Source organism: Mycteria americana, chromosome 1 (assembly GCF_035582795.1).
Source record: "Mycteria americana isolate JAX WOST 10 ecotype Jacksonville Zoo and Gardens chromosome 1, USCA_MyAme_1.0, whole genome shotgun sequence".
Taxonomy (NCBI): Eukaryota; Metazoa; Chordata; class Aves; order Ciconiiformes; family Ciconiidae; genus Mycteria; species Mycteria americana.
The window spans coordinates 150,887,738-150,913,123 of record NC_134365.1 but is presented as its reverse complement, the minus strand read 5'-3'; the positions used below and the strand labels follow the sequence as shown (position 1 = coordinate 150,913,123).

Below are 25,386 nucleotides of genomic sequence, written 5' to 3'. Positions count from 1 at the left end.
GGGCACCGGTTCCGCGCAGGGGGCCGGCTTGCGCCCCTGGCCGAGCTTGTGCCCCCCGACCAGGCCCGGCCCAGGGCCGGCCCCTCACCGCCGGGCCGAGGCCGACCGAGGCCCCACGAGCCGCGGCGCGGGCGCGCGCCGGCGGCCCCGGAGGCGGGGCCGGCAGCGAAGGGGGCGGGGCGCCCCTCGCGGCGCGGCAACGGCCGCTCGCCCCGCCCCGCCCCCTCCCGTCTCCTCCCGGGGGGAGGGGAACCCCGGGGGGCGGGGCCGCGCCTGCGCGGCCGGCGGGCGGGGCGGGGCGGCCCGGCCTCCGCCTCGCCATTAGCCGCGGCGGCGGGCGGGCTCCGCCCGGGGCGGGCAGCGGGCGGCGCGGGGTTACCTGCGCGGCGCGGGGCGGCCGCGGGGCTAGAGCGAGAGCGAGGCGCGGGGGCGGCGGAGCGGCCTCCTCCCGCTCTTCCCGCTCCTCCTGTTGGCGGCGGGCCGCGTCGCGGCGGCGGCGGCGGCCGGGCCATGGTGCGGCGCGCCCGGCTGGCGCTGGTGGCGGCGGCGCTGGTGGCGCTGGGAGCGCCGGTGGGTCAGGGCGCGCGGGCCCTGGAGTGGTACACGGCGTGGGTGAGCACGGCCTACGTGGAGCCGCTCAGCAACCGCACGGTGCGGGGCAACACGGAGAGCGGCCGCTACGGGGACAGCTCGCCCAAGGAGAGCGCCCAGGGCCTGGTGGGCATCCCCCGCGGCGCCTCGCCGCGGCACATGGAGGGCTGCGCCACCGACACCGACTACGACGTGCCGCTGCCGCCCGGCGGCCGCGGGCCCCCCGAGGGCGACCCGCCGCCCTGGATCGCCTTGGTGGCCCGCGGCGGCTGCACCTTCAAGGACAAGGTCACCAACGCGGCGCGGAAGCGGGCGGCCGCCGTGGTCATCTACAACGAGGCCCGCTTCGGCAACAGCACCGTCTCCATGTCCCACCTGGGTGAGCGGCGACGCGGCTGGTCGCTCCCCGCGCTTGCGGAGGGGCCGGGGGGGGGCTGAGGGCTGGCGGCTTTGTCTGGCGCCGGTCCGCCTCGGTGGCGCGGGAGCGCGGCTCTGCGCGGGGAGGGATGGGGATGGGGGACGGGGGGGGCAGAAATCCCCGTAAAAACGGTCCAAAGAGCCGGGGTTTTGTTTCCTCTTCCCCCGTCCTTTAAACCCCGCTGGGGAAGCGCCGGGACCAGCTTGTCTTCCAAGTTACAGCCCGGGTGCGAGGGAGAAGATGCGGCGAAGCCATCGAAACGGGCAGCCGTGTAACAGACTGCGGGCGGAGGCACTGGGGGGCACGGGTTCGTTTAGAGCTACCTTTTTGCTTTGTACCCCCTGGCAGAATGGCTACAGCGATGACAGGTAGGCTGCTTTCCGCAAGCCGTGTGGAAACATGCCAGGTATCCTGAAGATGCCTTCTGGTGCCTTTGAAGGCATAGCCGTAGCTATTTGAAGATAGCTTTTGGTACAGGCTTTATTGGAATAGCTTCATCGTCCTCTCCTGCGCAGGTCTGTAAAGGATGGGAGAGAGATATAAGCATCAGGTAATTCTTAAATGCTTGTGAATGCGGCAGGAAAACTGAAGCCTAGAGAAAGATGTTGACTTGCTTGTCTGAGCGTGCTGATGATCTGTACCTACAGATCTGTGATTTTTGCTGAGATAAGAACCCAGATGTTGTGTCGCTGCAGTCTCTGCTTGGGCTGTAACACTAAAGTCTTGCTGGATTTTTATGAACATGACAACATCAAATGCTTAAATCAAAGAGGGAAAACCCCTCAAAACTCTGCTATAAAATGTGTTTGTTTTTTTTGACTTCCGAGGAATTGGAAGGTCTTCAGAGGAGGATATAAAGACAAAGCAAACTAAGTAAAAAAAAAATGCTGCAAATGTGTGTTTCACATGGTCTTGGTATAAGGAGTTTGTAATGCCCAGGCCATCCTTCTTGGTGGTGAGGAAGGGGAAGACGAGGGAATTGGTTGAAGTAAACTGTAATGCGTTTCTAAAGAAAACAAACTTTAATATAGTGAGCTGAAAATCTTAGTTAGGGAGCTGTTGCTTCATAGCACGTATGATATATCGGACAGAAAACAATGCTCTCTTCTTGGAATACCAAGTGGCACCAACTTGGGGGTTGGATGTGTGATTACCGTTCAGGCTCTTAGCCTGCTGCTTGCTGGGATAGATCAGCCTGGCCCATCTCTTGTGTTCTTAATCCACTGTGAGAGTTGAGGTGGGATGCTAGGTAAGATGTACCTTTGATTTTGATCCCATGTGGCAATTAAGGTACTTTGGGCAGTAATTCTTTACTCTTTACCAGCTCTCGGTTTCTTTTTGTGGCTGTCACTCTGCATTGGCCAATCAGTACAAAATTTTTTTTTCCTCGCTGTGGGAATTTTCCCATGTTCCTCTCCATGCCCCATCGTAGCCTCTCATAAATATTATTTGCTCTTTTTGTGGAATCTCTTCCTTGTTTTCTCATCTTGCTTATTTTATCAAATTTTTCTGATTTTTCTCTTTTCTGCTATCATCTCTGTGCTGCGGAAGACCTTCTTAAGCTTATGTTCAGGTTTTGACTTGCTGGTATAGTTACCTCTATCAGTGGTATAAAGAAAAGTGCTACCTGACTGCTGGCTGTTTTTTTTTCTTCTTAAACTGGCAGAATGTTGCTGAGAAAAGCTCTACCTATGTAAAGAGTGTGATTTAGTATAGTATATATACAAGAATATATTTGTACTTACTTATACTGACTTCGCAAATGCAGGTTGGACCTCAGAATGGTTTGTATGCAGCAGGAATATAATAATATATCACAATATAATCACTAGCTCTGCTGGAGTAACAAATCTTTGTTTCATGGTTGAAACTTTCAAATGTGAATGTTTAAATTTTTCAGTGCACTTTGGGAATATAGGGAAGAATTACTATTAGTATATCCACAGACTGGATTCACAGATCCAAGAAAGATCTTGGATTTTTTGAAGGGGAAAAAGTCTGTGGAAGACAGACAAGGGAAAACGTGGAATGTAAAGCTGTATTTTACAGGATCCAAGTCTGCCATTCCTGTGAAGGGATTTGTGAACTGACACATGAGGAAACAAACCCTGCTTCTGGGAGGAGTGCTGAGAACAAATACTCTGGGAAATCTGCAGTACTGTAACTAAGGAGTAGTTATATGCATAAGGAACAGCCACTTAATGGATTTGCAGTTAGTGGCACTGAAAATGATGTGAGATGGAGTAATGGTTATGGCCAATAGAGGTGCAGCCTGAATTATGTGAGGGTGATAAATGGGTAACTTTTCTGGTCTCCAAGTTTCATCTTTTCATCCTCCTAAAAAAAATGGCCTTTGAATTTTCTGGTGTGTGTGATGCGTGTGTGCTTTTGTTGTTGGTTTTGGTGTTTTTAGACTTATTCCAACTTGAGTAAAAAGAGAGATTCTTGATTAGACAAAGAAGTGATTTGCTCTAGCTGGTGTCAAAGCATTTGATAAAGGACAAATATTGCAAATATTCTGCAGTTCAGTTTTTTGTTTCATGGATACCTTGGGCGCTTTGTGAGTGCAGAGAGTAGGGATTTTAATTAAAGTTTTGGAACAGCAGAGCCCAGAGTTTGAATATATAGTCTTGCAATCCTGTCTTTCCTTCCAAAGAAGGTTCTTCAAATACCACTCTACTGATGTGTCTTGTGTTTTTCAGGCCTTTGCTCTCTGCCTGAATTACATTGTTCAAAATGCTGGATGATTTCCCTCCTCGAGAGAAGTAATAGTGAAACAACTTCACGTGTGGCTGAGGAGTTTTTTTTCCAGTGGAAGATACTCATTTTAGCCGAATGACTAAAGGAGTTGTACTTCAATTATTGAATCTGAATAGTATAAACTCAAACTTCAGTTTTACAGGAATATAGACGTTGCAGGCAGTCTTAATTCTGTTCACTTGTGGTGGTGGTGGTGGTGAACTTAATATAATACAGAGGCTTTTAATTCCTTTCCAAACCCAAAATAAATATTGTATATAAATATTAGCTGGGAGTGGGTTGGAGAGGAGTCTGGAGAAGCAAGGTGTGGAGTATTGTGGAGAGCAGACTAAGGAGAGTTAGTGGCTCAGTGCTGGGTGAGAAATTAGGGGGAGGCAGAGGTGTATTGCAGTGGAAAGAAAAAAGGGTCTTCTGGTTCTGTATTTTTCTGATATACTTCATGCTGGGCATCTAGCCATCTCTGAATCCCCTCTCAAGCTAGGATTTGGTGATTCTGATCAGAACGTAAGTTTGATACCTTGAAGACTATGGAATAACATGCTGTGCTTGACAGCCATGTGATGTTGTGGAGAAAGGGGGACTGGCCGTAGTCATTTGAAGATAGATCTGGAGTGGAGCTTTGGTGCATGGCTTGTGGGTTTAAGGGAAGCTTGGGACTTAGCTTGAGTATATGACTTTGGCTACGTAAAGAAAATGGTCTTTGATTTGGTGCAGCCTTGCCAAAATACACCCAACTAGTTCTTTCCTTCATTGTCATGTTTTTTTTACGCAGGTATATTGAACAAAACAGATGCGAGCAACTTTGTACTCATGATTTTAAAAGCTTGCGCTAGCTCCGAAGTGGCAGAGTTAGGGTTATTTTGGCATGTGCTTCAACTCTTTGCTACATTGCTTTCACCACTACTTGGGATTCCCAAGTGGTGCATAACTTCTGTATTACTGATGCTTTCTACTGAAAGCTTCTGGTACTGTACTACTAAAATCAGTGGCTTGTTTAACTCGGACAGTGACTGTATGATGTGGAGCTGCTATGTTCTGAAGAACAGGAATAACTTCAAAATGCTTATACCTATTTTATATGTTAAGAGTGCATATGTGTTGGAAACCCATGTGGAAAGAGGAATGTGTACCAGTGTTGATTGCTCGACTACTTGACTCTTCTGGTTACGCATCCTCCTTCTTGAGGCAGGTGAAAACACAACATGCAGCAGGGATTTGGTGAGATGAGGTTGGGGTAGGTGGTCAAGACAAAGCTTGTCATTGGATTGTTAGTGTATGTGTTGGATTATGCGTTTGGTAATCCAACATTTGGTAATTCCAATCCTGGAATCAAGATCTGTAGCTGTACTACTTTTTCCTCATCAGGAGAGTGCCGTTTTCCTTTTGCAAGAGAAGACTAGCAATACTAGCAGTAAAACTGACCTTGGCACACTGGCAGGAAACGTAGCTTCATCTTCAGAATTCCAAATTTACCCTCCTTTCCAGGTATCCTAAGGATCTGCCAGCTCACTCATTTATTTGGATGATAATGTTAAAAAAAAAAAAAGTACATACCAGATTTCAAATCTACCCAATTCCACTGAAGCATCAATCGAACCTAGAAAAGAAAACAAGTTTACTCTGGCAGAGTAAAAATATGGTTATTTATTGCAAAATTAGAAAGTTATAGAAAGGTAAAGCCAACAAAACATGCTCTCAGTAGATACGTGTATGTGACATTTGGAGTTCTTTTATAAATGTGATTTGAGGTCTCTGAGTTGTGTTGCAGCTGAAGAAGCTGGTGGAATGACTCAACAACATTTCAGTCTTTGAATAATGTGTTTCAGAACAGAAGTCTAAAATTAGCGAGGAATGAGTTAAAGCCCTTAGTCTTACAGGCTGCTCAGGGCAACTGCTTCTCTGAGACTGTTCTTGTTCCTTTTGTAATAGTGGATTGCAGTTGTTTTTTTTTTCTTCCCCCTCCTTCTGTCTTGTGACCTTCAAGGCCGTCATGTTACTTGCATGTATTTTTAATGGCAGGTTCATCACCAAGTCTTTGAAACTGTTAAAATGCTTTTAATGGGCATTTATTTAAAAATGTATGGCATACTTGTGTTCTAAGACTAGAAGGTGTCACAGTGTCTAGCAGCCATTGCACAAAAGTATCCTGACTTCCATTTCAAGGAAATAACTGGCTGATAGTTGGACATGTTAGTGACAAAACACAGAAGGGCATTACTGATTGTTGTGGGGTTTTTAAATACTTCTTTGTTAGAAATTGTGCAGAGAACTAGATAGCAGGATTAAACTGATTTAAGATTTTGGGATTGAGGAGGAAGCCTTTATTGATTGAAAAATTCGGGCTGCCTCTAGTCTTGATACTTTCTTTTCTTCCCCAAGCCCGAATGAAACAACATAAATCTTCCCAGCACTCCTGTACTGTTCACTAGCCACCCTTAGGCACCCCTCCTGTTATTTGTAATTCTTACAGTTGATAAAGGACATAGGACCTAATCTCCTGATTTAGGTATGTGGATAACGGTTCAGCAACGTGAGATAAATTTCTGCCTTCATATATTCTTTTCTTGTTAATGCCCTGCGGGGTTGTGCAGGGTCAGAAAGCAAGGAGCTTTTCATGGACTCTCTTCTCTACGAGATTCACGAGTCTCTCTGGTAATGATTTCATGCTGGTTCAGAGAGGAGAATAATATTAATTAACCAATTCTTAGTATGCTTGGACTTGTGGTATCATGTGGATCAGTACATTGTTGGTGAGTAGAACTAATTAGCGGAGCCTGGTTGCCTGTGGATTTGTCCTGTTGGTCTTCAGCTTCGCATCCCCTAATGCACCCACCAGGCAAGGCAACACATGCTGGGAGCTGGGGGGGTGCTGCTGGCGAGCCAAGTGGGGTGCCTGAGGGGAGGCACAAGTAGGGCCTTTCCCCGGTAGCATCTTTTTCTTTGTCTCTCTGCACCATCCTCAAAACTTCCAGAAATGTAGCCCCGTTTGGAAAATCTGCTCTCTTGCTGGGCCGAGATCTGGTAGACTAGTATAATGGTTCTTACAGTAGGTGACCAGAAGTGGGATGGTTGTGTAAGGTGAAGCTGAAAAAGGGTAACTGGCATTGAGATAGGAGGGTTGTTCAACTAATAACTGGAACCTTTAGTATTTCATCCACAGCAGACTGTCTGCACCTTACGGAGGGAGGAGCTGCTATGTACGGGAGTGAAACTTCCGCAAGTTCCCCTTGGCGTGGTAGCAGAGTGACCAGGTTGATGAGGTGTCACAGCCGGAACCGACTCAACTAAAGGAGTTTGTTTTAAATATTTCAGGCAAATAACTCTTTATCTTAGTAGGCAGAGAGGTGGGTGAGTCCGGAATGCTGCTTTGACTTTTGAAAATCCCCAGCTGATGTACTGTTATGAATTAGGCAACCGTTTCTTTGACGTAGCTTCTCAGTAGTGACTCTAACACAGCTGGGGGGAGGAAAAGGCTTTAAGTCTTCAGTGGGAGGTCTTGTTGCAGGTCGGTAATCTTGTGAATCTAAAAAGGTAGCTGTGACGTTACAGCTTTAGCTTTCGGGCTAGGAAAACCCCTCTCTTTCTTCTTTCCCTGCTTTCTCTCTGAATCAAGCTTAGTTTCACTTCTCAGAGGTAGGCACGCAAAGTAAGCTATAAAGCCATGACTTACCAAGGGCGTATAGCAGTGTTGCTATGCACAAACTAAGAAGTAATCAAATAAAAATAGCATAGACCAGTGAAAAGGTGACATTTTAAACAAGTACATTTGCTTGTAATTTATTTTGTAATACTTCGGTTAGAGGTTCCTGAGACAATACTGGAGATGCCTCCAGACAAAATGGAGTAAAACTCTAGTTCCAGAGGATCTTTGGTTTCTGCTAGTCAATCTTGACAGTGTCTTATTGGTTTTGGTGGCAGTATAGTACTTAAAGTTTTGGGTTTTTTTTTAATTAGGTGCTGCTTCATATGGATTGAGTGCTTTCGAGTTCTAATCTAGTAGAAAAATCCTTTGGTTCCATGCTCCTTAAAGAGTCCCAAAGTATTTCTTGACAAGTCCTTGTCATGAAGTCTCATTACATTTTTGAATATTTAGTATTGAAGAATCTTTAAGTATTTCAATGTTTAATGTATTTTAAATATCTGAATCTTTTTTTCTCTCTTTGTTCACATACCCAGTGTAATTGTGCTATGGATTCAGATTCAAACTTAATTGAATGTGTGTCTCTTCATGGTATTCACATACTGTCTCCAGCTGCAGCTAAAATTCCCACACTGACAAATAAAAGACCGGCTGTTCCTGAGTTGCATGTTAGAACTTCAGCAACTTCAAGAGGAGATGTGTATAACTTGCCTGGTTTTTTTGCATGGCATCCACATCCCACCTCACTGTGTGGAATGAGGAGTATAGGACCTTGAACAGTAAAGATGCATCTGTTGAAGTTTATCTTGTGTTTAAGAGTTTTATAAAGTAAATAAAGGGTTCTTTATTAGTAAACTTTATATCGTCTGCTATGCCTGAAAAAAAAATCAGATGTTTTCCTATAACTTTGCTCGCTGATCTTAACTGCAGAGGCCCAAATTACCATAAAGCCAGAATGCCTAAATTTTTACTGTGATGACTGACTTTTTCTTTTTCTTTTTCCCCCTCGCAACAGGAACAGGAAATACAGTGGTGATAATGGTTGGCTATCCAAAAGGAATAGAGATATTGGAGCCAGTACGAAGAGGGATTCCAGTAAAAATGACTATTGTTGTTGGCACGCGACACGTGCAGGAGTATATTAGTGGTCAGTCGGTTGTGTTTGTAGCCATCGCCTTCATCACCATGATGATTATATCGCTCGCTTGGCTCATATTTTACTATATACAACGTTTCCTGTATACAGGATCACAGTTTGGAAACCAGGTAATTTGAGATGGTGATGCTTTAGAGCATTTACCATCTTCTCATGTCAAATCAGTTGCCTAACTTTGCTTGTTTATTGAAGCATTCTTGAAGATCTTTGCCTTCTTGCTACTCTAATAGCTGTGAATGCTACTCAGTAATGGTTAGTGAGTCTAATAAGCAGTGTGCTAATTGGCATCACAAGTTTGGCTAGTTGTAATTATTAGATACCTGTATGAAGTAGTGGGAAATACATTTAGTCACTTGTCAACAACTGAGTAAAGGCAGCTTCTTGTGTGATTTGTCACCTAACTTAACTTCCTTCCTTTTGACATTAAAAATTATTTTCATTCTTCCGTAACTTTCATTCTGAAAGTACTAATTTCCCTAACCAGATTTTTTTTCTAATGGAGAGGCACCATGGTAATTTTTTTTCTCGAGACCCACAAGTAATTAGGACTAAAATTTTGGTTCTAAAGCTATATGAAAACTGCTTTTGATACTTGTAATCCTGCTACTCCACTGTAGAGTACCGAATGGCAGCAGACTAGAAGGAGCACGTGTGGTGAGATTCAGCTCTTTTGGACTATCTGATGCACTGAGAGTGGTGGGAGTATTGGGAAGATCAGGAAGGAATAACTTTGCTCCTTAATTTGTCCTTTCCAAATTGCTGCTGTTCTTTGACAGGTTAAAAAAAAAGTCAGCTTTACTTTTTTCCCCTGAGGGAAGTACTTCATCATAGAATAATTTAGGTTGGAAGGGACCTCTGGAGGCTATCTGGTTCAAACCCCTGCACTCAAGAGGACAACTTAACATGAAGTTGTTGAGGACCTAGTCCAGCTGAGTTTTTAAAATATCTTAGGATGGCACTTCTTGTGCTTTTCAACTCTTGCAAATAGGTTAGGTTTCTTCTGTGGTCATCAGCAGCTCTACCACAGTTCTCTACTAACAGTGAAAAAGAAAGCTGCACTTGTTTTTCTTTGCAAGCAGTTCTCTGTTTTTTTTTTTATCCTCAGTTCAGAACAACAAAAAAAATTGTTTCAAACGACTGCTTATCATGTGGACTTCCCCTGCCTTCTGTTTGAACATGCAGATTCTAGCTTTGGGGGAGGAGGGAAGGGAGTTTTTGTTTGCCTTCAGGAGTCTGAGCTCTGATTAGGACTTACAGGACTCTTCTAGGAAAATACTTAATTTCTCTTTTCAGTAACTGAGGATAACACATGGGACTTCTGTGTTGGTTAAACTTGCGGTCTACTTGAAATGTTGATTCCCCAGAGTCTTTTTTACTAAGCTTTAAGTCTGAGAACTCACATTCTGAGAATACTTCCAAGAAAACAAAATTTTTGAGAAGTATTTATTGAAAAAGGGGTGTGTTCTTGTGTTATAACAGTTGTTTGATGAAGAAAGTTGCTTCTTCCTGTTATATTGGCTTTAGGATAGCTCATGCTAAGGCAAGTTCAAATGCTTTATCAGTAGTCTTAAGAGCGTTTTTTAGGTTGAATGTGATGTTTCCTAGAAATGTGTACCACAAACTTGTAATAGATTTTGCCATTGGGCTTGTCATCTAAATGCCTTTTAAATGAAATTGTGTAGCATTAGAAGGTTATGCCGCTTTCCTCAATTCTCCTTCTTTTAAAATGGCCATTGAAAACAAAAATTTATAAAACTTTGCGAACAGTTTGAAAATGTTGTGAATATGTTGGTCAAGATATATCAAGAAGTCTTAAAAGAAACAAAAAGCCACTTTTCTAACTGAAGTGTTATTTTGCTTGGCTTATTGACTCCAGTATAAGTAAAACTTGGGAGTTAAGTATGCCAGGCTTTTAAGCAAGTTACTGTGTAGCTGCTAAGTGAAGGTGAAGATGGGTATCTTAAGATTTTTTTCTAACATCAGTTTAGCAGTAAATCTTTGGAAGACCTCCTTGCTACTGAAGATGAAACAGGACTGTGCAGAAAACCCTGAGCTGATACAGAAGGTGAAATAGACTGCTGCTGCTGGTTGTCTGTCCATTTCTGAGAGAACTTTCAGACTAGTTCTTTTAACACCATAAAAAAATAAAAAAAATCCCAATTTTCAATACTGTAAGCTTGTAAAATTCTATAAGTCATTGTAATTATTACAGAAAAAAGCTGCCACTATGGTTTTTTTGATTCCTTTATGGTATTTCATCAGTGAGGGTTGCTGCTAGACAGATGAACATCTGTTAATCGGGAGCATTTAGTTCCTCAATTTCTAGCAGTAGCTAGCACTTTGTCTTGGAATACAGTGCTACTTTCTTTTCTTGCTTCCCCTCTAAGCATAATTAGGACTGTTACTGTATAGAAGTCCAGTATGGTGTCTCATGTCTGTTAAGCCTTTCTTGTCATCTCCTTTGCATAATGTGTCCTTTCAGTGCAAAGCTTTGTACAATGTGTGAGACAGTGTTTAACTGAGGGCAGGCATTAATAGCTACAAGCAGCCTTTTGACCTGGTGGCCAGCTGTAGGCTGCCCGGCGGGATTCCACCTTCTCTCAAGCTTGTGCAAAATGTAAGGTGTGCTTGCTCATGGGCATGCCTAACTAGAAGGTCTGGTTATACAGCTGTTGTTTCAGCTCTGATGCCTCTAAAGCCTAAATTAGTATCAATTTTCCTGTGCGGGAAGGCCCTTGATGCAGGTAGTCATGATACAAAGCTATGTATGTCAACTTGGTCCGCCTAGTTCTGCACTGGTTGAGTTCATTGCAGGAGCACTGTTTATAGATCATGTTTGTTGCTGTGCCCCAAGAATGCAAAACTTGCAGTTCTTCAACATCTGCTGGCTGGAAGTATCTTGTAAACAAATTAGCTGGCCAGAGATGAACATTTAAATGCATTCAGAAGACTTAGTAATCTACATGGAAAGTATTTAAAAGGTTTGAAATGTAACACTTAAAACTAACTTGTGTACTAATATTTAAAATCTTTATTCAAGGGACATAGGAAAGAAACCAAGAAAGCAATCAGTCAGCTTCAGCTGCATACTGTGAAACGTGGAGAAAAGGTAATTCAGTGGCTCTGGTTATTGCTGTATGATTTAAAAACTGTTGTAATGTCTTTATAAAATTTAAATTAAAATTCTTACAGTGTAATTGCAGTATGACTTAAAATTTTAGGCTCATTTTAGCACCTTTGCTTAGAAGGCCAAGCTTAAAATTGAAGAGTCAAATATGAACTGTAAGGCTGAACATTATGAAATGTAAGGCTGTTCTGCTGCACATAATATCTGGTTATACAGAATGTTGCAGGAGACTACAGGGCTGATACTGTAAAGATAGGAAACACTAATATCTTATCAGCACTTGAAAACATCAACAAGTGGATTGCACAATACTTCCTAGGACGTATTGATTGCACAGTTCTTACAGCTGATGTAATGTTTTCTTTTCTTAAAAGAACATCCATCTTTTTATTGATCAGAAGGCCTTAGAAATCTAAAAAGCTTTGAAAAATGAGACACTTGTTTCATCTTCTGACATACAATACATTAAGGAGCTGTATAGACTTGAAGCATAAATTTTTTAGAAGTACATTTCTATGTATTAAAATAAAGCTATTCTAAAAATTAAAACAGCTTTCAAAAAGTTAGCTTTGACAGCATAAGGCCTAAACTCATAGCTGTATTAGAATAACTGAAGTAGAAAAAGCCAAAGTTTTAAAAGAAAGTATTATTTTAGTCAGAGTTTCAGGCAGCTCTGATCCTAGATGCTAGATCCTAGTAGGTTCTGCTACTACATAGACATTTTTTTCCACCCTTATTTGTCTTATTTGATTAGTTTTTACTTAAGGACTAATTTGCTCAGGAATGAAAAACAAGGATTAGGTTTTTTAATCCATGAATAAAATTAAGGTGAGAGAGAACATTTATGTGTAAGAACTTCAAAAGCTGTGGTTCAACAGCAGCTGTTCAGCTCAGGTCACATGCTACAGAGAATGCGTCCTTCGTTTAGTAAATCAGTTTTGAAATGAAAAAACCCAACTGTCTTTGAACTTGCCTCTTTTCCTTTTATGCATTCATCATGTTTAAGTAGCATTTTATGAGTATTTGTTACTTTTAATTATATTCTAAATTCCATCAAAAAATAATCTATTTCAAGCTGTGAACAGAGGGATGTTCATACTTCTGTTCATACAATGGTGAGATCAGAGATCAAGAAAGGTGGAATTGAACCAAAACTTGTGTAAATATCAAAGTGTAACATCAGCATAGGAAGAAATGGATGTAAAAGGGTCATGATGAAACCTATGGTGAGAACCACAAGGAAGCTGTTAACTGCTTTTAAGTTGATGTTCAGTAAACCTCTAAAAAGGATTTGTATTACAAGATTTTTGAAGTGTAGCAGGTAGTTCCTTCCCATCAATATACCCTTGACTAAAATAAATAAAATGGGGGAATGTAACTTGTTATGTAACTTGAATGTAACTTGTTATGCTGGTTGTAACTATGAATGCCATGTTAGTTAAGCAGAGTAGAATGAGATTAGATTAAAATCTCTATAAAATAAAGGGTTTTGTGCTTGGTAAATCATGTCTTCTAACTTGATTTGAATCAGCCTACTATCAGCAAATTTATGTAACTTAATGATGCAGAGGTACTTTCATGAACTAATGTAACTTTATCTGGAAATACAGTCCCGTCTACTCTGTAAATGTGCATTTTTTCTTTAAATGTTTCCTTTCTGCCATTAAGATTAAAAGAGTGTATTTCTTTTATTGTGACACAGTACAGTCTTTCATTATCACTTCACTTGGGGTTGAGGTATTTAACTAAAAATAGGTCAATATTTTAAAAGTGTATTTGCTATCATGTAGATCTTCCCTGAGAAGCTTATGGGATTATTGTAAAATGGACACTCATTTGAGCATGTGCTACACATGGTATGCTTGGACTTTGCCTCTTGTACAGAATAAAAAAATACTTGTTATAGAATAAATACTTGTCTTAACTTTGCTTATGTAAAAAATCCATAGTCTTAATTTGATTTACTTGTGAATTTAAGGCACTAACTATGTAAATTGATAGCATGCAAAGGAGGGAAAAACTTGCCTTGAACTTGAAAATTTGCTTGCAGTATTAATTCATTTGAGTGTTTGTGGTAAATGAAATTGAAGTGCTTCAGTAAGCAGTAAACACAAAATACTTATTTTGTGGGGCATGAAAGCGAAGAAGTTGGCCCACTGTCTGTTCTTCTAATACTTACGTTTCATACAACTCAATTAACATTGAATTATTTCTCTTGTATCTGGAGATATCCATCATATTTGCACTGCAACTGTAAGCATGGCTTCAAGAAGGCAGTAAGACCTGTTAGGAAAGATATTTAACCCTTAGAAAGAAACAAATTGAAGTGGGGAAATACTGTGTTTTGACTGTCTCTCTGGTGTAAGCTTGGAGAGAAGTTTTAAAAACCATCCCAAATTGCATGCTTCAGTTACCTTCTAGCTTCCAAGGGATATCTGCTAGGATGTGGTAGAAAAAAAGAAAAAAGTGGGGAAGAAGGCGTGTGCAGTGTTCAACCCCAAGAATCTCGTCCTACTTAAGCACTTGCAAGTCTTTGGGACCATCAGTTAAGAATTAGATTGTGCACTTTCCTCTAAGCTGACCTCTTTTAACATTTTTGTTTTCTAGTTACTTTAAACGGAAATTTTACTGTGCTCCCATGAGCAAAGCCAATGTTTGAGACGTAACAAACTACTTAAGGCACCATGTATAGCTATTTAAATTCAAAAATCCAAGTTTGGCTGCTTTTAATATTTGGTATCACTTAATCAAATTGCCTGTTGATGGAATCTTGAATTAAATGAGGGAGATGTTTTTATTTGCTAAACCATTTTATACATATTACATTCTGTGAAGCTAGCTATTGCACAAAGCTTGTTCTGTAATGAAATATGGATGCAATGCATTTAAATGTGTTGTCATCTTTAGGGTTTAGATGTTGATGTGGAAAACTGTGCTGTGTGCATTGAGAACTATAAACTGAAAGATACTGTCCGAATTCTGCCATGCAAGTAAGTTGCCATAATTATTCTTTCCTCTTTAGCATGTTTTCCCTAAGAAATGTGTCATGAGCTTTCTGGAAACTCTTCTGAAACTCTGGCAGCAGAGCTGAAGCTGTGCCATTTGTATGGCGTTTTACACGTTGAAGGGCACTGGGAGACCATGTAGCACTTCATATCTATGCAGAAAAAAGGAGCAATTGGGAGAAGTGTAGGAATGAAGTAGAGCTTGCTTAGTATCAAGTTAGAACTGTACACTGCTGAACTGGTATCTCTGTGGTGTCCTTGTGGTTAGTAACATCTCTTATTTCAGAAAGCCAGCGTGAAAGAAGATGCTTCCAGAACTATGTCTGTCCTAGTAAATTAAGCAGTACCTAATTGTGAAGGTTATAAAGGAATGGGTTTATTTTTTAATGCAGTAACTTGCACTTCGTTTGAAGGAATAGTGTGTGGCTTTCATGGTAAGTTCTAAAGGGCATTTCTTTTCTTTAGGCACATCTTCCATAGAACGTGCATTGACCCTTGGCTTTTGGACCACCGAACTTGTCCAATGTGTAAACTAGATGTTATCAAAGCTTTGGGATACTGGGTATGTTGCACACTTACTTTAAACTTCAAGGTAGAAGTACAGTGCAGGAGGCAAGACTTCATGTAACTGTTCAGAATGAGAACAGTCGTTACTTGATGAGACTGAAGAAGCTGGGCAAAGATGCAAGAGTAATTGAGTGAGAACCAGAAAAATAAGGGAATCTTATGGGTAAGAGCTTAAACAGTGTATCAAGCAGCTTATTGAATCCTCTGTGTACTCTTCTGTGATAACCAGTTTTTTCTATCTCCAGCTGATGATAGTAAGGAAGTTGAAGCAGAGGTGAGGCAATTTGCCCAAGCTGCAAAAATATAACTTAATTCAGTAGATCTAGAGCATATATTTGATCTTGTTGAGAACTGCAATTCAAAGGAAAAAATTACAGTTTTTCTATCTTGAGTGTTTGTGTACTTCCACATATGCCCAGTGTTTTATCCCTGTAAATGAGCCAGTACTTAGAACCTTCCTAAAGACATTCACCAGAAATTGGTTAAGTAGAGAAAATGATGTGCTCTCATTTCTTTCTGACAGCACCAGAAAAGAGAGATGAAGACACATGCGGTAGGTTACTTGGTCACTGTTGATAAATAGTCTTGAGTTCCACTAACATGCCATAGGCATGAAATGTACTTCTACTGATCTACAGAGATCTTCAGAAAACAAGGGTGTTCCTTGGTATCAGGGACCTTCCTTTCATAGATTAGGTCTGCATTTTGACTAGCTTTCCTCTTATTTCGTTGCATAGACTTAGCAGATCTATGGAAGACTTATGAATTACTTTTTTGTTTTGTCAAAGGTGACAATACTCTTGCTATATAATATATACCAGATTGTGGCGCTTCTGTGTATCGTCAGACTTTACCCAAGAGTTGCAATCTTTTTGTCATGTGAAATAGCTATTACTACTGTAATACTGTTATCTTAGCAGCTTATTTTTTGCTCACTTTCAATTCTTGGAGTTGATGTAACTTGTGTTATATGCAGAAGGGTATATCCTTTTGTATACAGTCTGAAAACTGAAATACTAGAACCTTCGGAACACTTCGTGAATTCATGCTGTTGCAGAGGATACTGATACCAAGCCTAACCAGGAGGAATAATACCTCCTCTGCTTGTTAGGCAAAATTAATGTTGGAAAGCAGGTTGAATGGAATTATATTAAATACAGAAGCCCAGCTCTTTTTTCTAATGGAATGGCGGAAATGTCCTGCTTATACATCAATCATTCAAGTCCCGCTGAAGCTAGTAATGTGGGAAATCATTCAGCATTTTTTTCTAGCTTAGTTTTCAGCCTGATCCAGGTTGCCCGGATTGTGTGAATTTTTTACTGATGTGAGGAAAAAAAGTGCAAAGAGCAAGGCAGCTTCTTTCAGCAGTGTGCTTGCTGAGTGGCATAACTGCAGACAAGAATGTGCAGCCTTGTTATAGAACTCTGCTAAACCTTCTGCAAAGAGGCTGAAGGCTCAATTCAGTTTTATGGAAAATAAATACTTCAGATGCTTCAATTTTTAAGAAAGAAGGGACTAAGTCCTATTACCTGGCTTTTGTTTTGTAAAGAGCGGACTTCAGCGGGCTAGTTCTGCATTATGCTATTTCTTACAAGAAAAGAACTGCAGTTCAACATGTCTGACTTAGGGCGTAGTTGAATCTTGTAGTTTTAGCGCTTATTTAACTGCGTAAGATTTGGAAACCAAAATCATTAATGCCCTCCACCCACATACCTAGTGATTAGTATCATGTGCCTTAACTTGTGTTCAACGGTAGCAGTTCTATAGCTTATTAAAATTCAGTACATTTTAAAATATGCTGCTCTGGTGCTAAAGAAAGGATCAGCCTAGAATTTCTTAAATCTTAAGATGGGCCCTTGCTAGTTGTTTGAGGAGGGGGGAAAAATACTCATTATGAAGCCCACAGAATAGCTACTTGTACTGCAGTATACTTGCTTATATATAAGTAATGTCAGTATATCAATGGCAATAGCGTAATGAAGGTAGTCTGTTTAATTTGAGGAACAGAATTGTGCATGTAGGACTTCTAATTAACTTTCAGAATGGATCAGAAATAGCTCATGCTATACAATAGGTGAAATAAATTCCTTTGCCTGTGCTGCAGATGTTTTGTTCCTGCAAAGTGACAAGCCAGCATATTTGCATTTTTGAAACAGACTTAAAGTTAGGCTGGAGGTAGAGGAGGAGGGAAGCTTGTTCCGATGTCAAATGTTTGCTCGACCCAGTAAAAAAAAAAGTCTAAGCTTTCCCAACTCTATTATGAAAAACAGCGGCTTCCACAAACTCATGAAGGATCGATAGGTTTGCTCAGCAAGACTTTGTATGTGCTGAGCCTGCTCCTAACCAGACTGGTGCAATACTGTTGCTACAGTGTTGAAATAGTCAATCCAAAAGGCTGGCTGGTTTGACTCTTGCCGTTGCTGTTCTTTACTTTGGAGTGGCTTTGAAAAGTGGCTTTTCTTTTGCTTGGCTTTGTATCTTTGCAGTCAGACAATAACATCAAAAGCAGACGCTACTCAACACTGTACCCATGAGCGCATAGATAAAGGCCAAAAAAAATGGTCTTTTTTCCAATAAGGTGAGGTTACAAAGTGGTAACATGGAGGAGTGTTGATGCCTAATGGTATACAAAAGTGTCAGTTTAAATATATTTAATTTTGAAGGGGGACCCTGAAGATGTACTTGAAGTTCCAATACCTGAATCAATAAGCGGCAGTGTTTCAGTCGGAAGTCTGAGTATTGCTTTACAAGATGATGACAGAAATGAAGTAAGCGAATTGTCAGCTTCCTCTACTAATGAATCTGTATTGCAGTGTACCAGTTTAAAAGAGGACGCAGGTGAAACCACAGCATTACTTGGTAAGTCATAATTTGGTTTATCACTTGACAATTCTTAATGCTATTCATTGCATTAGAAGAAGCCATTCTCTAAGTTAGTATTGCACTGTGGACCAGACTGAGTGGTGTCACTACTGGTGTTCAGAAAACACAAGTAGGTAGATTTTGAGAGAATTCTATCAAGCTGGAGAAAATTGGTCTTGAGAGGAAAAAAAAATGTAACAGTGTCTTAGGAGTATTACTTAGACAGAGAATCTTGAGAACCTTAGGTATATATGATTATGAAATTTGTTGCCAGAGTTTGAATTAATGTAACAGATAAAATGTATTAAAATGGTAAATCAACAAACAATTTTTCTTCTAATTCCTGGCTTCTAGATGTGGATGTCAGTAATAACCGGCATGGAGAACATCTGTCTAACGGAAATTTCCACTGAACTGCTTCATGGAAGATATCTTGAATAGACTGTTGAAGAACTATTATTTTTTATTTAATTAGTATGGACTTTTGTCTAGTTAACGGAAAAAATAACAATGTAAATTATTTTACCTTTCAAACTTTTCTAGCTGGTGTTCCAAAAGGGCTAATAACTAAGAATTTTGTACGCAGGAGGATTTTATAAAATCTCCTCTGGATATCTCATCCTAAAAAAAGATGCAATAACCCTTTTTCTGTAAGCATTGTTACAATGTCATTGTGTTCCAGAGGGCTGTAACAAAGATGAAGACTAGGCAGTGAAAACAATGTAGAATGTCTAATGGATAAGTATTTTGGATGCACTATTTACATTCAGTATGTACACATGAAGAACACTTACAAGACTACAACTATTAAAATGTTCTGAAAGTTCTGATCTGTTGCAATCAGAGATGGATATTCTTAGAAAAGACATAATCTAACCTTGAAAGAATCAAATAACTTCATGGATATGTTGCATATCCTTTTTTGTGATGAAAAAATTGCTAGTTGCAACTTTCCTTACATGTAACAAATACTAATCTGACCTTGTAATGTGTTCTACTTGGAGTGGATGCTGAGAAAAGGAGACTTTCTCCATCTTGCTAGCTTTTATACTGAATTTGGCAGTAATAGGTTGTGCTAGGTGGTCTTCACGTGCTGAGCATGTAGACTTATTTAGGTATATGCACACTGGTTACCTCTTTCAATCTTAAACTCAGTAGAACAGAGGTAAAGGGCTAATTATGGCTAAAATATATTTATTAGTCTATTTATAAGAATTTACTTAATTCCTTCTTATTCCTGCTCCCATCCTGTCCCACTTTATGTACAAATTGAAACTGTTTCTTAGGATCTACAAAGTTTGGGTTTGTTTTGTTTTTTCCTTTCCTTTGCATAGAGATGCTGGAATTCTTCTCTTGGATATTCCACATTAGGAGTTTTGACTGGGTTTGCCATTAGCTTTTATTCCTTTTAGATTAGCAGTATTGTGCCTTATAGTAAAACACTTAAGAAACCTGAAGCATCTGAGAGTAAATATAAACCCTGGCATCTCCCATTAAGACCTCTTACTCAAATATTTATATACTGTAAGTGGTATAAGGAATTGCTAAGCTGTTTTGTAAAGAAATATGTATATTTAAAACACTACTTAAGAGTGTGAAGTGAATTGTTTAGGATTTTAGCATTGTCATGTTATAAATAATATATGCTACATTCCTCAATTTTCTTTTGTAAAGCTGTTACTACAGGTTGCTTAAAACAGTGTCTTTTACTAGACATTTGTTTTAGAGTGCATTTTGTTTTTAAAATGTATATTTGGAATGTTTTTAAGAAAATATGCAATTCTTTTTCTAACTTATATTGAGCTTCAATAGAAGCAATAACTTTTTTTAATTTCAGAATGAATGTTCCAGAAATGACAGAGGTTTCAGCTGGGGAAATATAATCTGAACTTCTACTTCGCAGAGCAGATGTTTCACCCTAAATTTCCTTCAAAATATTCCTATTAATGCCTACTTTAAAAAAAAAAAATCTGCCTCTTCCCTGTAGGAGTGTAACTTTTAGGTTTACTGGAAAATTGTCAGGTTGTAGTTCTGATGTCACCAGCAGGTGCAAGTTTTTGTGATGCCTTTATCTTACAAGAAGCACATGAGAATGGAGTATGACTGACCAACCATCTCAAACTGAACAAATAAAAAAAACAACCCACAACTAAACCAAACAATGTATAGGGACATTTATGTCTCCAAAAGAAGCTTATCAACATTTCCAGAACTGCCTTTTTAACTATCTCGTCAATATTAAAATCTAAGTCTTCTCCCTCTTCCTTAACACAAAACTGAACATTGATATAGTAAATGTTAAGAGGGTTTAAACTCTAGCTCAAGGAGGAACCAAAAGGCGTTATCAAGAGAAGTCTTGTCAGTCTGTGGATTGTGTCTTGCTGATACCTGCAGCGCAATATTCATGCTGGAGGGGAGAAATGTGGTAAGTACTTCAGCATTTATGTCATACCTGTAAAACCAAAAGCTTTTCTCAAAGCTGAGATCTGGCAGAAAGCTGGAAGAAAAGCTAGGGAACCTGCAAACTGAAATGTGTGCTTATAAAATCTGAAGTGTGAGTCATACTACTGACTTGGGAAAAGATTGGGAAAAGTATGAAGATTCCTGGAGTACGTTTCTAATGCTGGCACTACACTGGTTTTGTTTCCGCCTTTCACAAGCGTAGTTGCAGTCGTTTCAGTCAAATCGGTTTGCACATAGTTAATCTTCGCTATAGTTAAGTCTCGTAAGGCCAGCTGTGCTGCTGAGGAATGATGACAATAAAAGGCCGAATTGCAGTGCCTCCAGCAAGCAGTTTGCTCTCCTTGGAAGCACGATGACAAAAATTGTCCGAAGCGAATCATTAGTCTGACCTCAGTCAAAAAGCTGACACGCATTAGCAAAAAGCGGTAGGTTATAAAGTACAAGATGGGAAAGAGACAATCTGTGGAGCTTAAAACAGTAGCAAGAGAGGATTAGAAATGTGGAGCTTATCACCTACTGTTATCTGAAGTTGATTACTTTTAGAGTAAATGGGTGTAAGCAGCTATAGGTGAGTTCCCATACTTTGCTGATCTGGTTCCCATACTTTGCTGATCTGGACCTACTGTATAGGATCAAACTGGTATTTCTAGTTTCTAGCGCTTTAACTACCAGAAGTTTATATGAAGGTCAGAACTAATGAGTCTTTCAATGCTATGGATGTTTCTGCAGGATAGGTGCCTTGTGACTCCCCTCCCATGTGGAGTATCTTTAATCTGCCTCTTCTGCTTAGGCTATGTCCTGCCTAATGTGGGAGCTGATGCTGTACATGTTTTGGGTTCCTTCTGCCCCCCTGGCCCAACCTCTTTCTGTTCCTAGCTGGGCATTTTCATAAAACATGCAGGAACTTGTCTGAGGTCTCTGTCTCTTTGTCAGATTTTACTGAAATCAGGCAGAAGGTTTCTTACTAGAGGCAGTCATATGGGGTGATTATACAAAGCTAAAGCATGGTGCCCACATGAAGTAGACGGCCTCCCAGTGGTGATGTTGAATAAAACAGTTGGGGAAAATCCCTAGCCAGAACTAGGGGATGTTGTAGAATGAGCTTTGTTAGTATCGAGTTCATCGGTATGGCTTCGTTAGTTCTGGTGTTACTGTGAGGGAGAAAACTGGTAATGTTCAAGTGATTTTAAAAAGGAGCTATCTACATGTCAAAATGGACTGGTGTTTAAAGTGAGGCTAGAGGCCATCTTGGTTCAGAAATCTTAGTTTATTAATAATATCCTCCAATTAGCATTTGTAGACTAAATTTGATAGTAAATAAATGTTTAAACTAGCTTCAGCTTTCAGACTCAATAGCAAGCAAAAATGATTGGAAATGTCTACGGTTCTAAATGCATGGTAATAGTGAGTTTAATTACCTGCTGTACCAATTTAACTAGAAAATTTGGATTTTCTTTTACTAACTACCCCTAGACTGGATTCTTCTTTGGCTCTAAGCAATGCTTGGAGGAGGTTCTTTGCATGTACTAGGGAAGTTTGATTAGATAGCAGTAAGTCCTTCCCCCTGCCCCTCACCCCCCCCAAGTATGTGAATGTAGTCCAGTAACCTGTTGCCAGTAATTACTGCTAGATTCTGGAGGTATGCCAGAGGAGTTGTAGGATAATTTAACTACAGTGAGAATGCTTTTAATCCATGCTGACTTAATAAATTGAGGACTGGTATATTCCTGCCAAAGCTGGGCTGTTACACTTCGGGAATTCCAGTCCTGTGCCAGAGTGTTAACTGGCATGGAGAAGCACCCTTGCAACAACTTTGTCAAACGTGCAAAGACTTTTTTTAATCACTTCTTGATTCAGGAGTGGTCATCCTGGTTTTCTGCCTGGCCCGCTAAGCTTTCTCAAAGATGAGGCAGTAGTAGCTGTGCGGAGAGGAGCCCGGCAAGTGTGTAGCGATGGTTACCCCACTTCCCATGCCCTGTGGTTCAGAGAATGTCTGAGGCAGAGGCAGTATCTACACTCGCAGGTTTTGATGAGCTTGATCAGAAGCGAAAGGTGTTGGTTTTACATTGGTGGCAACAGATAGGACACAACAGGTTGGGCTGATTATTTAGCTGCCCCATAAAAGCAGACTTCTGTCTAGACATGCAACTCTTGTTAGTAACAGCAACTGTACTTTGCAGTATACACCAGTAGGTTAAGAATGGCATTCTGAATTTGTGGAATATTTTTTCAGTTGTTGCCACAATGTGTAATAAAGATATGTTTTTGTTACACATCAACATCCCAAGGGTTCGGTAAAACTGGGAACTCTTGCTCAACAGAACCTTTAGCACCCTAAATCAAGCCAGTAATGACGATACTGTGGTGATGGTGGTGTGTGGGTGTTTGGGGGTTTTGTTTGCATTTGGGGTTTTTTTTGTTTTGTTTTTGGGGGTTTTTTTGGTGTGGGGTTTTTGTTTTTTTGAGTGGAGAGGTTACATGTGCAGTTTTCATTGGTTTGATTTTCATCACTCGGCATTGAATGCAGTGTTTCTGTGCTGGATGAAGATACTGAGATCAAGAAGAATGTACTGAAATCTAGTAGAGGAGTCAGCTGGCAATATCTCATTGGGTTAACCTGGAGGGAATGGAGTTCTTGGTGTTGGCTGCTGGGTGAATCAAATTGTGTTGGCAGCCTGACAAGAGACTGTTCTCTTCTCTATGTCTCCCTTCAGCCACCGGGCTGGGTGAGACTTTGCACAGTGGCTTGGACCAATTTAATAGTTTCCTGCTACAAGGAGAGAGAGTGGTCCTTTCTGGTTTCCTTTTCTGCTCTATTTACTTTGCTCTGTCTTGCATTTAGATTAAGAGTATGTGATAAACTAATTAAGCTTAAGTGGCAGAAAATTAAATCTATCAAAGCTGTATTTGGACAAGCTAGGAAACTGAATATCCTTACTGTGCAATTGGCTGAGTTTTAGAGCTGGGCTACGGCAATGAGGAGTTGGGGTGGAGGAGGGAAGAGCAAGACTCTCCCCTTGGGTAAGTTGAAGAGATGCAGTTTTCTAATAGGGCCATGGTGAATTACAATTCCTGAAATGGAAGGTGGCAGTGGCATAGTCTTGTTGGTTTTTTTTTTTTTATCAGAATGGCTGTAAAAATTGTAATGTCTTCTGTCCTTGAGACTGATCTTTACTAGATGTATTCTTTTCTCATAGGTGATATGTGAAGATTCGGGAACTGGAATTGTAGATGAAACATGCACAAATCAAGCTGAAGGCTTTTGTTTTTTTCAGTATGGGTCCTGATCTCTCTCCTCAGATATCCTGCTGTATTGCAAAAATTGATTTGAGAAAGTTTTAAAAGTAGAATGTCTCTATAATTGCATGTGTTTGTGTGAAGAATGCATTGCCTGGAAAATGTCCACTGTACTTCCATTGGACCTAAAGCTACTTCTCACCATCTGAAACATGGTAATGATACTGCATTTTTAAATGATCATACCCTGCTTAATTCAGAAGAGCAAAATAATTTGAGTTTCCATTGTTTTGTTAGTCTGAAGCTTAAGTCCAAAACTTTGAAGCCAGTTACTTCTACTATAAACACAGCTGCAGAGAACCATTTGAACTTGCTAGTCTGTCAACAACTATTCACAATCGACTGTCTTTTATGGTAACCTGGTACTAACTTGGTTGCATTGTTTGGATTAAGCACTGGGCTATGTCTTTTCCACTGTGTATGTACAACTGTAAGAATGTCAAGTTATGCATTATTGTTGTTGTAACTTAATGGCTAAAAGCTCAAATTCCATAATAAATTATACAGACCTTTTAAAAAGCAATGTCTGAGAAGCTTGAGAGTTTTGTTTTCTTTACTACACTTGTGTCAATGGATCTTGGACACTCAAGCAGCACAGCACAAAACAAGCTTAACTTTATGCTGGGTAGCTAAGGGGAAGATCCTTTCTGCATGTTGTAGAGTTTTCCCCATGTAACCAATACCTGGGTGTGGTGGGGTAACCTTGGCTGGCTGCTAGATGCCCACCCAGCTGCTTTCACTCCTCCTCCTCAATAAGATAGGGGAAGAAAATAAAATGGAAAAACTCATGGGTCAAGATAAACAGTTACCATCACAGGCAAAACAGACCTGATGAAGATTAATTTTAATTTATTGCCATTTAAAAACAGAGTAGGACAAGGACAAAACTAAAACTACCTTTCTTTTCCCCCAGGTCTTCCTAGGCTTACCTCTGTTCCTTTGCTCCTGACTCTACCTCTCCCTTCCCTGTGAGTGGTGGTAGGGGGCTGGGTAAGGAGAGTTGTGGTCAGTGTGTAACATTTGGTCTCTGCTGTTCCTTCCTCACACAGTTCCCCTGCTCCAGTGTGGGGTCCCTCCTATGGGCTGCAGTTCTTAAAGAACAGCTCCAATGTGGGTCCTCTCTATGGGGTCCATGGAGTTATCACAGAGGTGCCACCAGCCTGGCTGAGGGGCTCACTTGTGCCAGCTTGTACTGGTTGGGTCTGGCACAAGGCAGCCCTGGCTTTTCCTCACAGAGGCCACCCTGCAGCCCCTCCACTACCACAACCTTGCCACATAAACCTGATATACCAGGGAATGTGGGAACCTTCCCTCCTAACAAGCAAACAATGCAAAAGCATACAGCAGCAAATTCAGTAACAAGTTTGACTGTTTTCATCAATGCACAGGGCTCTGAAATTAATGGGCTGTGCCTATTTCCCAAGTACAGTAATAATTACAGAAGTGCCTGTGATAAAAATTGTAAGACTTTCTTGATAATTGATAATTTTTTTTAGTTAC

At 40.7% G+C, this 25,386-nt stretch overlaps 1 protein-coding gene and 1 non-coding gene across 2 annotated transcripts; both read left to right on the top strand.

Moving 5' to 3' along the window:
* Nucleotides 1-301: 301 nt before the first annotated feature.
* Nucleotides 302-24,402, top strand: RNF149 (ring finger protein 149). The gene is made up of 8 exons (XM_075524376.1): nt 302-970; nt 8,425-8,675; nt 11,606-11,674; nt 14,600-14,682; nt 15,163-15,259; nt 17,928-18,123; nt 18,481-20,551; nt 23,787-24,402. The coding sequence occupies exons 1-7, from the start codon at nt 511-513 to the stop codon at nt 18,537-18,539; spliced, it is 1,215 nt and encodes a 404-aa protein (XP_075380491.1). The 5' UTR covers nt 302-510; the 3' UTR covers nt 18,540-20,551; nt 23,787-24,402.
* LOC142405098 (small nucleolar RNA SNORD89) lies at nt 20,869-20,984 on the top strand. The gene has a single exon (XR_012774072.1). It is a non-coding gene; the product is annotated as a small nucleolar RNA SNORD89 (small nucleolar RNA).
* Nucleotides 24,403-25,386: the final 984 nt, after the last annotated feature.